Source organism: Chelonia mydas, chromosome 4 (assembly GCF_015237465.2).
Source record: "Chelonia mydas isolate rCheMyd1 chromosome 4, rCheMyd1.pri.v2, whole genome shotgun sequence".
NCBI lineage: Eukaryota > Metazoa > Chordata > Testudines > Cheloniidae > Chelonia > Chelonia mydas.
The window spans coordinates 81,731,371-81,747,130 of record NC_057852.1 but is presented as its reverse complement, the minus strand read 5'-3'; the positions used below and the strand labels follow the sequence as shown (position 1 = coordinate 81,747,130).

Genomic DNA, 15,760 nt, shown 5'->3' with positions numbered 1-15,760 from the left:
TTCCCCTGGCCAAGCTGGATCTTTCCTTTTTGCCTCGCGGCCACTGCCCAAGCCTTCTGCTCATCAGGGTCCCAACTTCAGTCAGTTCTCACCAGCAGTTCTGTTCCAGCTCTCCTCAGAACTCAGCTGTAACTACCAGGTCTCTTGTAGCTCTCCCAAGCAATGCTTGACAGCTCTTTCCTGGTGCTTCCTGTCTCTGACTCCTCTCAAGCTCTGATACTCCATGTCTCTGGCTCACCATGTCTCCTTCCCTCTATGGCCCAAGTATCCTCTCTTAAGTCTAATGGGGAGGAGGGGTCAACTAACCAGTCTCAGGTGCACTGAGGCCAGTGTCAGCCTCCCAACAGAGGCCTATTACACTTTGGTTTTTATCACCTACGTACCAATGCAGTTTCTGGATCCAGCAGAGAAGGGCACATACGCATATATATGCCTTCCACTAGAATTCTCAGGGAAGAATCGCTCAGGCCTGAATTCCTCAGGATCTGGGAAAACCTCTGGATCTCTGTTCAGTGCATAAGTAACAATGACTACCTCTGTACCTTTTGGTATCTTAAATCCTCCTGCAAAAAAAGAATCAACAAGCCGGTGAAGTAAGTGGCTTCCTGTAAATGGATAGAAAGCACAAAAACGGTTCTTTACTTATGCATCACCGTGACAGCAGATACCTCTCATACCTAAAAATGATGAATACAGACAAGGCTGAGATCTACTACCTGTAAACATCCACAAAATTAACTCATCCTCCTCCTTCAAAACTCTCTTTTGCAGCGAGCCCTTCAAAAACTTGACAATGTCTAGACCAGGGGTTGGCAACCTTTCAGAAGTGGTGTGCCGAGTCTTCATTTATTCACTCTAATTTAAGGTTTCACGTGCCAGTAATACATTTTAGCATTTTTAGGTCTCTTTCTATAAGTCTATAATATATAACTAACCTATTGCTGTATGTAAAGTAAATAAGGTTTTTAAAAATGTTTCAGAAGCTTCATTTAAAATTAAATTAAAATGCCGAGCCCCTCAGACCAGTGGCCAGGACCCGGGCACTGTGAGTGCCACTGAAAATCAGCTTGAGTGCCACCTTTGATACCCATGCCATAGGTTGCCTACCCCTGGACTAGACTACTGTTGTGCTGACATAAGAGGCTAACCTGCTAACCAATAGCGTCTTATTGCTTTCTTGTACTCCACATTGGTCTGTCTGTATCCATCTGCTCTTCCTTGTCTTATATGTAGATTGTAAGTCCTTTGGGACAGGGAACATCTTTTTGTACTTTCTTTGTACAGTAGTACCTAGCCTAAAAGGGTCCTGGTACATGGCAGGGGCACCTACACACTATGAAAATAAAAAATAATAATAAATACTACTACTTACTAATATGGCAATCTTCACTTGTGGTGCGGGCAAAGGATGGAACAGAAGGGAAGAGACGAAGGGCTTCTTTAATGACACACTCAAGATACCGGAGCTTCTTAAGGTCATCCATTGTGACAGGCCGGTCAGAGTTCCCTGATCAGAATGACAACAGGGGTGTGAGAAACAACTGTCCTAATCAGACTAAAGACATAAGTTATCTTAAGGGGCTCCCAACTCTCTTAAATGCTGACAAAAGTACAGCTCCACCACTGGGCTTACGTAACCTTTGAATGGGCTAGAGTTTACATCATTGCCCTTCTCCAGTGCTTAAAAGAACCCAGCTCCCATCGAAAAATACCTGGAGACCCAGAATTCAGTCACTGAGGATTTTCAGCTAGGATTGCACAAGATCAACCTCCCCACATTCAAATCCAAAAAGAACAAAAGGAATGAACTTAATTCTTAAGTACCAACTTTATAATGACAAAAACATAATAATAATAATCATAATAGTCATAATAACAACTTAATTTCTACATCATAACATGGCTCCTTTATAATCCACATACATGATCTTCACAATTAAACATACCAGAAATAAAGAAGACAAATTAAATCTTAACAGGTCAGTCCCCACAGAAACACAGTGATAAGAAACTCAGAGTTCCCAAAAGCTAAGGTAGAATTCACCTGAGTCTCAGTTACAGTCTGCTGAGTTAAAAGCACTGCAGCAATAAATTCTTTCCTCTTGCTTGCAGAAACCTCCAACTGGAATTCATGCAGACTGTTCCTCTTCCTCTGCTGCAATCACTCAGTTAGCTAGCATGGGTGGCGGGTATAATAGGCCAGGGGAGGCTAAGCCTCCCCTAAGCCAAGCCCTGGCCCTACCCATGCTCCACCCTTTCCCCAAGCCTGGTGCTGGGGATGGCTGGGGTTCCTCCAGCTGTGGAGGTGGGGGAGCTCAGGGCTGTGGCAGATGGGAGAGGTGATGAGGCGGGGCCTCCTGTGGAAGGGGCGGGGCTGCGTAGCATCCCCAAAAGGGGGGCTTACACTAGTCAGCTAATTAATTAAACGAGCACTCACTTTAAATATACAGATTAAAAAAAACCTGCTGCAAAATACTTCAGAATTAATGACAACAGCCTGCTTTCAGCTCCTGTGGCTCAGCTTCTTCCAACCCACACAAGGAACGTGGTCTTTTGTAAAGCAGCTGCCGTGACTACTAGCCCTCATGGAGTTTGAGTCCAGTAACAGGGAACCTTTTGAGCATACCCAAAATTGCCACCCACAATTCCAGAAACTTCTGAGCGTGGAGAGTTAATTGGGCATTTGCCTAGCAACAATGACCCAGACACAACTCATTCCTACCCCCTACAGATCTCTTAAAGAGATATCTCCCTGTTAGGCATGTGGGTTACACTTATGAGTTTGAATCATTTGTCCAAATATTTATTCTTGTGATTTTCTTCAACTATAATTATTATTATTAAGCCTACAATTTAATCATGGGTATTTTTAGTAAAAGTCAGACAGGTCACATGCAATAAACAAAAATTCACGGTGTGATGCTCAGTACCTCAGGGGAAACACCCCGCATCCCCATGTTCATCCTTGTAAAATGACTGCGTGGTATCCAGTGCAAAGTTTGTCATGTCAGGTATCTTTGGAAGGAAACATGAGCATTGTTGTTATACTGATGTTATAGTAATTGTTGTTACAGTAATGTTATAGTAATGTTATAGGTTGTAATTTCATGTATATAGTTATGAGGCTGAAAATGTGTCTTCATGGCTTAAAGTAAGCCCAGGCAAAAAGTCCCCAAGAGTAGAGGGGCAGTTCACACCTCATCAGGGCATGTATGGGACAAACCCAGCCCAGCCTCACAGGAACAAAGGACACTGGCTTAGGCAACAACAAAGGATCTGTTGAACTTTCGAGTGAGTCACCCCCCTTCCTTTGGTCAGTTTGGGACTGTGATGAGGTAATGCTCACCTGACTCGGGGGGCCGGGGGGAAGGGGAGAAGCCAAGAGGGAAGAAAGAACATGATAAGAGGAAAAGGAAGAGACATTTGCCATGCTCTTCCTCTCTCTTCTACCTCCATCTATAGACACCACACCAAGCGACTGAAGCTTGAATCAAAGGGGAGAGCCTGGCTGAAGGGCAACCAGCCAGCTTGTGGTGAGACGCATCTAAGTTTGTAAGGGCACTGAAAGTGTTAAGATCAGCTTAGAATGCATTTTACTTTTATTTCATTTGACCAAATCCAACTTGTTATGCTTTGTCTGATAATCACTTAAAATCTATCTTTATAGTAATAAATCTGTTTCTTTATTCTACCTGAAGCAGTGTGCTTGGTTTAAAGTGTGTCAGAGACTCCCCTTGGGATAACAAGCCTGGTACATATCAATTTCTTTGTTAAATTGACGAACTAATATAAGCTTTCAGCATCCAGCAGGCATAATTGGACACTGCAAGATGGAGGTTCCTAGGGTTTGTGTCTGGGACCGGAGATATTGGCTAGTGTCATTCAGTTGCACAATCCAAAGAGGAACTTACATGCCAGAGGCTGTGCGTGAACAGCCTAGGAATGGGGGTTCTCACAGCAGAGCAGGGTAAGGCTGGCTCCCAGAGTCAAGAACTGGAATGACCTAGCAGATCATCAGTCTAGATAACACCAGAGGGGAACATCGTGGATGGCCTGTCTGTGACTTTTCTATATACCCCTGACTAAATCTTAGCTGGGAAAGTGGGATGCTGCTCTGGGGGGAAAGGCTAGAGGGGCATTGCTCAGAGAGGGCAGGGGCTAGTGGCACCAGCTGTTGGGGGCTACCACGCAGCAACTGGTCCAGCTGCCCTCGGGGCCACCCACTCGCTTCTGCTCCCACCACCCCCAGGACCACTGCTCAGGCAGTCCCCGGGGCCAGCTGCTCCAGCCACTGCTGGAGCGGACCCCGGGGCTGCCCCAGCAGAAGGAGCTGCTCCAGCAGTGGCTGGAGTGGCTGTCCCCGGGGCCAGCTGCCTGGGTGGCCCTGGAGTTAGCCACACCGGCTGCTGCAGAAGTCATAGAGGTCATGGAAAATCAAGGAATCCGTGACTTCCGTGACCTCCAGGATAGACTCAGCGCCCTACTGATTATTTTTATTGCAGTAGCACCTAGGAGCCCAAGTCATGGACCAGGATTCCATTGTGATAAGCGCTGTACAAATATACAACAAAGAGATGGTACCTGCCCGAAAGACTTTGCAATCTTTGCGATCTGTCATACTTCCCTTAGCATCAAACCAACTACCACTGGCGTGTCTTTATACACAGAAGAGTTACAGCATGTACAGTGGCAGAGCAGGTGTTTATTTTCCTTTATAAATCTCTAGATAGAAATGACTATTAAACCATATACTGTCAGTGCAAACTTACACCTAAAAAGAAGCAAAGGATAGAAACTAACCAAACACTTCATCCAATTCTCTGTGAACTTTCTTCTGGGCTTCTGGATGACATCCAAGTAAGTAGATGGCCCAGCTCATAGAAGCAGCTGTTGTATCATGCCCCTAGAGGTACAGATTTACTCAGATGTTCAGATCTGCATTATCCTCATGAATATGAAATTAAATATATTCAAGGAATTAGAGATATTTTAGTGATGTAGCCTAACTGTACAGATACAGAGTAACAGCCGTGTTAATCTGTATTCGCAAAAAGAAAAGGTGTACTTGTGGCACCTTAGAGTCTAACCAATTTATTTGAGCATAAGCTTTCATGAGCTACAGCTCACTTCATCGGATGCATACTGTGGAAAATACAGAAGATGTTCTTATACATACAAACCATGAAAAAATGGGTGTTTACCACTACAAAAGGTTTTCTCTGCCCCCACCCCACTCTCCTGCTGGTAATAGTTTATCTAAAGTGATCACTCTCCTTACAATGTGTATGATAATCAAGTTGGGCCATTTCCAGCACAAATCCAGGTTTTCTCCCCACCTCCACCTCCCCACAAACCCACTCTCCTGTTGGTAATAGCTTATCTAAAGTGATCATCTCCTTACAATGTGTATGATTGCCATCCCTCTTCTATTACTTAGCTAGTCTATGCTGACCCGGTGAAGGGTCTTCCTCTGCATTCAAACTCTGAGGAAGAGGTTTGCTATTACTTCCTTTTAGACATAAACTGGTTGACTCACTAAATCTCTCTGGACAGTCACAATAATTTAAACACTATACAGTAATCTTAAAGTCACTATTTTCCCCCACAGTCAATTGTTAGAGGGACATTTACCTTTCTTCACTGCTTTACAATGAAATACAAAGTATATAAGTTACTCACTATTATCTTTTTCATCATGGGACTGTATATACAGTATTACCATCAATTACCACAAAAGGACATAGGAATATAATTTTCCTAAAATTATATGTTATAAACATAAAACTGATCCAGTCAGGTACTGTATGCTAACAAAAACAAGGGAATGTTCGCTAGCAACAGATTTAATCAATATCTTAATTTTAATCAAATTTGCTATAATCGAGCCCCAGATTAATAGTGACCATGGTACAATTAATTCCACTGCCTCTGGGAATAAAGAGTTACACAAGCAGAAAACGAGCAATACAGCAGTGAATCAGGCCCAGTGCAATCACTTCCAGTTATCCTGTGTCACAATGGACATAACAGTAATGGAAAGGGACTAAAGACAGCTGACAACGCGATTAGTAGCATGGAGAGATTTCAATGTGGGAAGAGATTAGCACAGTTCATATCAGGTGCAGCAATTTCTTTATTTCTAGGTATATATCTATCTAGTCTAGGTGGGTATTATACAGCTTCCTCACTAAGAGCCTGATCCAAAGTCCATTCAAGTCAACAGAAAGACTCCCTTTGACTTGGATAGGCTTTGGATGAGGACCTACGGGTCCAGGCCTGCAAACCCTGGCCCCTGGCAGTAGTTCCACAATAGTCATTGCACTATTGGTGTGAGTGGGGAGTGCTCACTTTGCAGGACTGGGCACACAGTTCTGCCAGTGGACTTTAATCCTGACTTGGAAATGTGCAACTTTCCACCACAACATTGCAACTCACAATATTGAAGATTTTTTGCTCTGGATATATTTTTTGTTCTCAAGAATGAGATTCTATATTGCAATATGTGCATCAGGCTCTTCTTACATTCCCCCTACACAATTACAGTTATGACTGAATAATAAAAGTAAAGCTTCTGTTCCAGTAAGAGGAAAACTTCAGTTCTATAACAGATCTCAAGTTCTGAAAGTCTACAGCTCTTTGGGGTACCTCAAACATGAAAGTATCCACTTCCTCTTGAATATCCATGTAACTCAGTCTGTTCCCTTTGTCATCAGTTGCATTCAGAAGCATATCAAGAAAAGCTCTTCTCTTTTTGGATCCACTTTGTTCACATTTGCCTTCAGAGTCAGTTTTACATTGTTCATGGTTCTTTATTTCATGGGATTTTTCTGCAATAATCTTTAATATAAAAATGTATATATAGTTCATGGCTTAAATTCCACAATCTAATGATGTGTGGCCCCTGTTTGTATATACTTAAAAATAATTTTTATCCCACATATTTAAAAATTCACTGTATCCCTGACTCTATACTATGCATTGGTTGGGGGTAGAAAGGGACCTATCCCATCCCCCTAGTACTTGTTTCGCTATTGCACGTTGAGATTGCACTTGTCCATGCAGTGAATCATATATATTCTGAGGTTTTATGTCCTGCTTTTTCACAAACAGGCTACTTAGGAGTATGCACCTAGTGCTACAGACAGGAACACTTTGTTGACTCCTTGCTTTGATTGTTCTTCATTTCTGAGCCTCAGCACAGTGCTGCTGCCTTAGCAGGCAACATCACAAAACTGTATAGTAATGTGGCATTGCACAGAATGCAAATCAACACCAAAAGGATGAAGAATCCCATTCAGATGTGGTACCTGAGTCTCCTGGCCTTTTCACTGGTGTAACTCCATTGACTGCCATGGAGCTACAGTGATTTAAGGGCTGATTCCTGCACCACTGAAGACAATGGGCATAGGGACTGACTCTAAATGAGAGGAAAATCAGGTCCTGTGACTGAACTTTCTTCTTTAAAGGGCAAATTCTGGTCTCAGATATGGGTGCACAGCTTCCATTAACTCAACTTCCTGTCACCACAGAACCTGGTCTTTAGGTAGTAATCACTTTGTATTGCTTGATTGAAACAGATTTAAAAATAAAGGTAGGGCAGTTTTTAAACTCTTTATTTAAAGCATGGAATAATAAAGAATGAGTCTTAGCATTTGCAACAGCTGTGATTTTTAGAGCTGTTACAAGACTAATGGTGAAGTGCTAGATTATTTTAAGCTGTTCAGTACACTGTATGTTAAGGGAATTAAGATAATTTTCTGTGGCTTCCCCTCCTCCCCCAACTAAAGTATACAAGTATAAATGGTTGTACTATTCCCATGTAAGCGTTACCCTTTAGCTGAAACCAACACTCAGGCAATAGATTCTAAGTTATCGCGTCTTTCCCTTCAGGGCATTCCTTTAGGGCCTAAATATTATAAACATTCTGTTTTCCTATCCCAGACACATCTCTCAGGTAAGGTGATGTTTCCAATGGTTGAATGCCCAGCCACCACATTCACAATCTGAAATCTCTATATTTACTACAGTATTTCTCTCCTTTGACTGGGACACAATAAAAAAAAAAGGAATAACAGGGTTACATTGTCAGTAAAACTGTGAAGAATCTTGAGACTTCTATTATGTTCCCTTCCTTCTTGGAACATAAGGTACATCAAGTCAGACCAAAACCAAGGACACCTCTGTCTCTGATGAAGGACACCACTCATCCTAGGGTAACAAAAATAACATTAAATTATAGTTATTTCTGAAAAACATCCCCAACACATCCACAAGAGCCTAACAGGGTCTAAATTTCCTGGTCCTGGACACGATGATGTAAGTACCATCTGATGTTCCAGACACAATCATTTTGTCTAGTCATTAGGGATGCCATCAATCCACTTTTTATTATTAATTACAATGCTCAGTATCATCTATCTAATTTTTCACATTTCTTTGGACAGAAATGCTTCTGTCAGGTTGTGACAGGAGTGGTCTGTCCCCTTAAGGGTAGTAGGGCCTAAGGATCATCCCACCTCTGTCCCATGGTGTGACCCTTTTAAGGTTTGGTACCCAAGAGTCTAGGAAAGTGACATAAGGCAGATATAAGGAGAGAGGAAGAGGTTCAAGGAGAATAGTCTGTATTTGAGGAAAACCTGTGCTTCTATTCCTTCAAGGGGCCAGAACCAGGAGCCTTGCAAAAAAAGGTGGGGCAAGGCTCCTCTCTCCCAACCAACCGGAACCAGCTCAGGGAAAGAGGGCTGTATCTATGCTGCTGCCTCCTCCCTCAGAAGAGGGAGACACCAGCAGGACAAGGTGACCTGCTGAACCCCTGGAGCCTAGGGACTAACTGGAGAAAGAGACTAGGTGAAGGAGAAGGTGGTTGAAAGCAACAGCTGGGCTGTGCATGTTACTTCAGACCATTAAGGGGTACTGTGGGCTTCATGTGTCCCAAAGGGAACAGCTTGATAGAAAACCTCAGCCACAAGGGAGAGAGCTGTTAAGACCCCATAGCTTTCGGGGAAGCTATGTAAACTAAATAAATCTGAGCCCAGGAGAAGAGGAAATGTTTAAAGACTCCAGAGGCGAGTGAATTTCTTCTGAACTCCTCTAGAGAGAACTGAGGGAAGTGTGCCTGTAGGATCTCACTGTGCCACAAGGGGAATTGTGTAGCCCTTTGCCACACAAATTAAATCTATTCCCATCTAAAAATCAGTATTAATAAAAAAAGTTTGTCACTATGAGAAAAGAACATGTGCCCCCATTTTCTCTCACTCAGGTATATTTCTGTACTAGCTCTGATGTCAGTGGGTATACTGAGAACAAAAGGTTGAGGGTTTTTTTAATTAAATCTAACAATTTACATGACCTTTCCTCCAATTTCAACCTCTCCACAATTCAGAAGCATAAGCAATGCCATCTGATAAACAAATTATGGAAAGAAATTCTGCCAGGACAATTTTTCAGTGAGACAATCACACAATTGTGACTAAATAGAAATTATGGAACAGAAGTATTAGCCTTGCCCTATGAGGGGTTTGGCCCAGGCATTTGTAACATAGCTTCAAATATTTTACAAAACCTAAGAGTCAGTCACAAAAGAAATCATTGTCATAGAATTTAAGGCCAGAGGGGACCACCATATCATTTAGACGACCTCCTGTATATTACAGGCCACCACCACCACCAACACACTAAACCCAGCAACAGAAATGAGACCAAAGTATTACAGCCCAGAGGAGACTAGACTATTATGAGCCACAGAGAATAACAGGTATTGCGGTGTACCAGTGCCAAAGGCCCATGCAATGGCAGGGAAATTAATAAACGAGGAATACCCAGGTAATCCTGACATGTGACCTGCCCCCACATACTGCAAAGGAAGACAAAAACCATCCAAAGTCACTGCCAATTTGACCTGCGGACAAGTCCTTGCTGACCTCATATATGTGACCTTAGCATGTGAGCAAAAACTATCCAGCCAAGCGCCTGCGAGAGAGAATGCTTAGTGCTACCTCAAAGCACTGGCCCTCCCCGTCCAATAGTCCATCGCTAGCTGTGGCCATCTCCGATGCTTCAGAGTAAGGAGACCAATCATATCCTCTCTGAGCCTTCTTTTTGCTACGTTAAACAAGACAACTCTTCCAGTCTCCTCTCATAAAAGATAGACTCTCCATTCCATTGATCATCCCATTAGCTCTTCTCTGCACCTGTTCCAGTTTGAATTCATCTTTCTTGAACATAGATGAACAGAACTGTACACACTATTCCAAATGAGATCTTACCAGTGCCTTGTACAATAGCATCAACACTTCTCTATCTCTAGTAGAAATGCCTTGCCCAATATAAACTAGTATTTGATTTGCCTTTTTCCGCAGACACATTACATTAGTGGCTCATAGCTATCATGTGACTGAGGGTTGTTCAAATATAATCTTATACAACCTTTTAGGGTCTGATATTCATTTATCTCTGGCAGCATAAAGGAACCTTGAAGCAAGAGTAAATTAAAGATGCACCCACTTTATGCTACTAGAGTAGTATAAACGGACTTTGGTGCAAATGAGAATCAGGTACTTTAACTCCAAATTAGGCAATATTTTATGTTGATATATATGCAATATGCAACTCCATTGAAGTCATGCACTGTAGCACTGCATCTTGCACACGGTTTTTTTTGTTTGTTTGTTTGTTTTTTGGTCTGGTTGATTTTTCTGGTTTTTTTACAGTAATGCATCCTGGGTGCAAAACATTACCATTCTAATCAGATAGCATTTCACTCCCGCTTTGCACCAGTGGGAGTGCAAGATGCAAACCAACAGTGAATTGGGCCCAATGTGCTATGTGGATTCAATGTCCCACCCTCCAGAGAAGGCTCAAAAGAGCCATGGCGGCTATTCCAGCCAACATTAGCCATGGAGAGACTGAACTGCAACTGAAACCTGTTCACAGGTTGGAGCAGCTGGCCTTGTGTAGCCATTATAGAGGTCTCCTCTGTGCATGGACAGCTTCCATAGGTTCTACCATTGTCCTGACACCATACCTCCATATACAGCCTCCCTCAGCCCCACAGATAAGCAAGGGAGGACCAAGGTGGCACAGAATGCCTTGTGCAGGTCTACGCCTACTTATAAACAGCACGGACATATTCAGAATCCTTATTGTTCTGTTCACCGACATTCTTGCCCATCGCAGTTTCTAGAAAAAGAGAAAAGATAAATTTACTAAAGTTAACTGGGTGAAAAGTCAAATTCATTGACAACATACGGCCAGGTGTTGCATGAAAGCATTGCAGCCATTTACATCCTCATCTCATGGCATTTCTCTTTTTTTAGAATGTGTACTCTCTTTGTGAGTCTAGTCCTAATATCCCTATTCCTTTCATTCTCCCTCAGTTTAGATTCCATGTCCCTGTTTTACCCCATGGACAAAGGATTCTCATAACACAATATTTGATTGTTCAGACAAATACAAAAATAATTAAAATGGAAAAGACGCATTCAGTGTAGATAATGCAGAAGTATTGTTACAAGACAGGCAGGGCCTTTTTGTTAGTTATCTCAACTAATGAAATTGCAGCATTGTAACTGCTGTACTTTTAAGTCTCCTTATCATTGACAGCACTTTTATAGCAACTGCTGAATCATCACCAGGACTTACCACAGATTATATCCAGGGCACAGAGAGTGATGTCTAGAAAGCAATCAAATGGCTCTTTGTCAACGTGCTTTTCAAGTTTATCAACCAAAATATTGGGTTGTTCATTCATAACTTCTAGAAAATCAGCTAAGATTGTGAAGTGGAATGTGGGAGTTATCATTTTCCTTCTGGAACGCCACTTATCTCCAGTGCTATAAAGTAAAGCGTTGGAAATTAAGTACAGTATAAACAACTCATCAAAAAGGTAATAATAAAACGCTTGAGTAGCTACATCTTGTAGACAGATCCTTAAAGCTAATATTTTAGAAGTTTGTTAATGGCCAATGTAGTCTCTCTGTCAGCCCATCTTCATTAATGACATTGATAACTAGCTCTAATGATTTGTAATATTTTAATACATAAATTAATGTCAGTAGTTACAGCCAGCACCAATCACCATACGGGGCAAAGTGGAAGTACATTTTGCTACAAAACTCTTCTAATCATACAGTGCTACTAACAGCTTGGTGCTAACTGTAGCTGCTGCAAGATAAATACTGTGAACAGGTTATCTCAAGTGCTTATATACGAATGCACAAAGCCTTGCAAACAAGCAGGGAGAACTGGAGGTCCTGGTGATGTCAAGGAATTATGACGTGATTGGAATAACAGAGACTTGGTGGGATAACTCATATGACTGGAGTACTGTCATGGATGGTTATAAACTGTTCAGGAAGGACAGGCAGGGCAGAAAAGGTGGGGGAGTAGCACTGTATGTAAGGGAGCAGTATGAATGCTCAGAGCTCCGGTACGAAACTGCAGAAAAACCTGAATGTCTATGGATTAAGTTTAGAAGTGTGAGCAACAAGAGTGATGTAGTGGTGGGAGTCTGCTATAGACCACCGGACCAGGGGGATGAGGTGGATGAGGCTTTCTTCCGGCAACTCGCAGAAGCTACTAGATCGCACGCCCTGGTTCTCATGGATGACTTTAATTTTCCTGATATCTGCTGGGAGAGCAATACAGCGGTGCATAGACAATCCAGGAAGTTTTTGGAAAGCGTAGGGGACAATTTCCTGGTGCAAGTGCTAGACGAGCCAACTAGGGGGGGGAGCTTTTCTTGACCTGCTGCTCACAAACAAGGAAGAATTAGTGGGGGAAGCAAAAGTGGATGGGAATCTGGGGGGCAGTGACCATGAGTTGGTCGAGTTCAGGATCCTGAGGCAGGGAAGAAAGGTAAGCAGCAGGATACGGACCCTGGACTTCAGGAAAGCAGACTTCGACTCCCTCAGGGAGCGGATGGGTAGGATCCCCTGGGGGACTAACATGAAGGGGAAAGGAGTCCAGGAGAGCTGGCTGTATTTCAAGGAATCCCTGTTGAGGTTACAGGGACAAACCATCCCAATGAGTCGAAAGAATAGTAAATATGGCAGGCGACCAGCTTGGCTTAACGGTGAAATCCTAGCGGATCTTAAACATAAAAAAGAAGCTTACAAGAAGTGGAAGGTTGGACATATGACCAGGGATGAGTATAAAAATATTGCTCGGGCATGTAGGAATGAAATCAGGAGGGCCAAATCGCACCTGGAGCTGCAGCTAGCAAGAGATGTCAAGAGGAACAAGAAGGGTTTCTTCAGGTATGTTGGCAACAAGAAGAAAGCCAAGGAAAGTGTGGGCCCCTTACTGAATGAGGGAGGCAACCTAGTGACAGAGGATGTGGAAAAAGCTAATGTAATCAATGCTTTTTTTGCCTCTGTCTTCACGAACAAGGTCAGCTCCCAGACTGCTGCGCTGGGCGTCACAGCATGGGGAGTAGATGGCCAGCCCTCAGTGGAGAAAGAGGTGGTTAGGGACTATTTAGAAAAGCTGGACGTGCACAAGTCCATGGGGTCGGACGAGTTGCATCCAAGAGTGCTAAAGGAATTGGCGGCTGTGATTGCAGAGCCACTGGCCATTATCTTTGAAAACTCGTGGCGAACGGGGGAAGTCCTGGATGACTGGAAAAAGGCTAATGTAGTGCCAATCTTTAAAAAAGGGAAGAAGGGGGATCCTGGCAACTACAGGCCAATCAGCCTCACCTCAGTCCCCGGAAAAATCATGGAGCAGGTCCTCAAAGAATCAATCCTGAAGCACTTACATGAGAGGAAAGTGATCAGGAACAGTCAGCATGGATTCACCAAGGGAAGGTCATGCCTGACTAATCTAATCGCCTTCTGTGATGAGATTACTGGTTCTGTAGATGAAGGGAAAGCAGTGGATGTATTGTTTCTTGACTTTAGCAAAGCTTTTGACACGGTCTCCCACAGTATTCTTGTCAGCAAGTTAAAGAAGTATGGGCTGGATGAATGCACTATAAGGTGGGTAGAAAGTTGGCTAGATTGTCGGGCTCAACGGGTAGTGATCAATGGCTCCATGTCTAGTTGGCAGCCGGTGTCAAGTGGAGTGCCCCAGGGGTCGGTCCTGGGGCCGGTTTTGTTCAATATCTTCATAAATGATCTGGAGGATGGTGTGGATTGCACCCTCAGCAAATTTGCGGATGATACTAAACTAGGAGGAGTGGTAGATACGCTGGAGGGCAGGAATAGGATACAGAGGGACCTAGACAAATTGGAGGATTGGGCCAAAAAAATCTGATGAGGTTCAATAAGGATAAGTGCACTTAGGATGGAAGAACCCAATGCACCGCTACAGACTAGGGACCGAATGGCTAGGCAGCAGTTCTGCGGAAAAGGACCTAGGGGTGACAGTGGACGAGAAGCTGGATATGAGTCAGCAGTGTGCCCTTGTTGCCAAGAAGGCCAATGGCATTTTGGGATGTATAAGAAGGGGCATAGCGAGCAGATCGAGGGACGTGATTGTTCCCCTCTATTCGACATTGGTGAGGCCTCATCTGGAGTACTGTGTCCAGTTTTGGGCCCCACACTACAAGAAGGATGTGGATAAATTGGAGAGAGTCCAGCGAAGGGCAACAAAAATGATTAGGGGTCTGGAACACATGACTTATGAGGAGAGGCTGAGGGAACTGGGATTGTTTAGTCTGCAGAAGAGAAGAATGAGGGGGGATTTGATAGCTACTTTCAACTACCTGAGAGGTGGTTCCAGAGAGGATGGTTCTAGACTATTCTCAGTGGTAGAAGAGGACAGGACAAGGAGTAATGGTCTCAAGTTGCAGTGGGGGAGGTTTAGGTTGGATATTAGGAAAAACTTTTTCACCAAGAGGGCGGTGAAACACTGGAATGTGTTACCTAGGGAGGTGGTAGAATCTCCTTCCTTAGAAGTTTTTAAGGTCAGGCTTGACAAAGCCCTGGCTGGGATGATTTAATTGGGGATTGGTCCTGCTTTGAGCAGGGGGTTGGACTAGATGACCTCCTGAGGTCCCTTCCAACCCTGATATTCTATGATTCTATGATTCTAACAAAGTTAGGCACTTGGGGTGGAAGTGGGTGAGGAGAAGGGTAAATAAAAAGCCCTTGTTAAATATTTAGTATCCCAGCCCTGACTAAGCTTGTCTTCACTGATAATCGTAAATGGTGGCTGCCCTAATTTTTCCCCTATGTAGAAAAGTGAGGGTTAGGGATAGTTATAGCCTAAGCAGCCAAGAGAGATGAAGCAACCACTGGGAGTGGAGCAGGCTCCAGTGGTAAAAAGGGAGAAAGGTTGGCTGGGAGAAGGCCTAAGAACAGTCATGGTTACAAGAAGCCCAAGGAAATGGAAGCAAGTAGTCTGAAGGAGCAGACCTTGGTGACTGATTATAGGATCCCTGGGATGGAACCCTAGTGTAGTGGGAGGGCCTGGGTTCCCCTATCAGCCACTGCAGAAGGTGGCATTGCGATGTCCTGTTCCTTCAAATATTTGGGTGCTCTGCACTCGTTCTTCCCAGTGCTGAGCCTCACTTCAGTTTCGATTTCTTGTTTGCTGCCAGAACAAGGACGCCATCACAGCAGGCATGTGTTTAAATCAGCTCCCCCCACACTCCCCCACCCCGCCATGTCTATGTCCTCTGCTGGGGCCAAAGATAATGGACATGAAGCCAGAGAAGGAGACAAGGATTACAGAGCCCTGAGAGAAAGGTGTGAGGATAACAGGGCCCAGGGGTGAGGCTGAAGGCCTTGTTATGAGGGCATTGGGTTTATCTGTAGGA

General features: G+C 43.7%; 1 protein-coding gene across 1 annotated transcript in view; it reads right to left on the bottom strand.

Annotated features, from left to right (window-relative positions):
- Positions 1–375: 375 nt before the first annotated feature.
- LOC102938005 (cytochrome P450 4V2) overlaps positions 376–15,760 on the bottom strand; it is a 68,541-nt gene continuing 53,156 nt past the window's right edge. Inside the window, exons 7-9 of the mRNA XM_043545815.1 lie at positions 4,801–4,903; positions 1,373–1,507; positions 376–563 (exon numbers count right to left, since the gene is read on the bottom strand). Coding sequence (XP_043401750.1) covers positions 376–563; positions 1,373–1,507; positions 4,801–4,903 — 426 coding nt within the window. The remainder of the gene's footprint in view (positions 564–1,372; positions 1,508–4,800; positions 4,904–15,760) is intronic.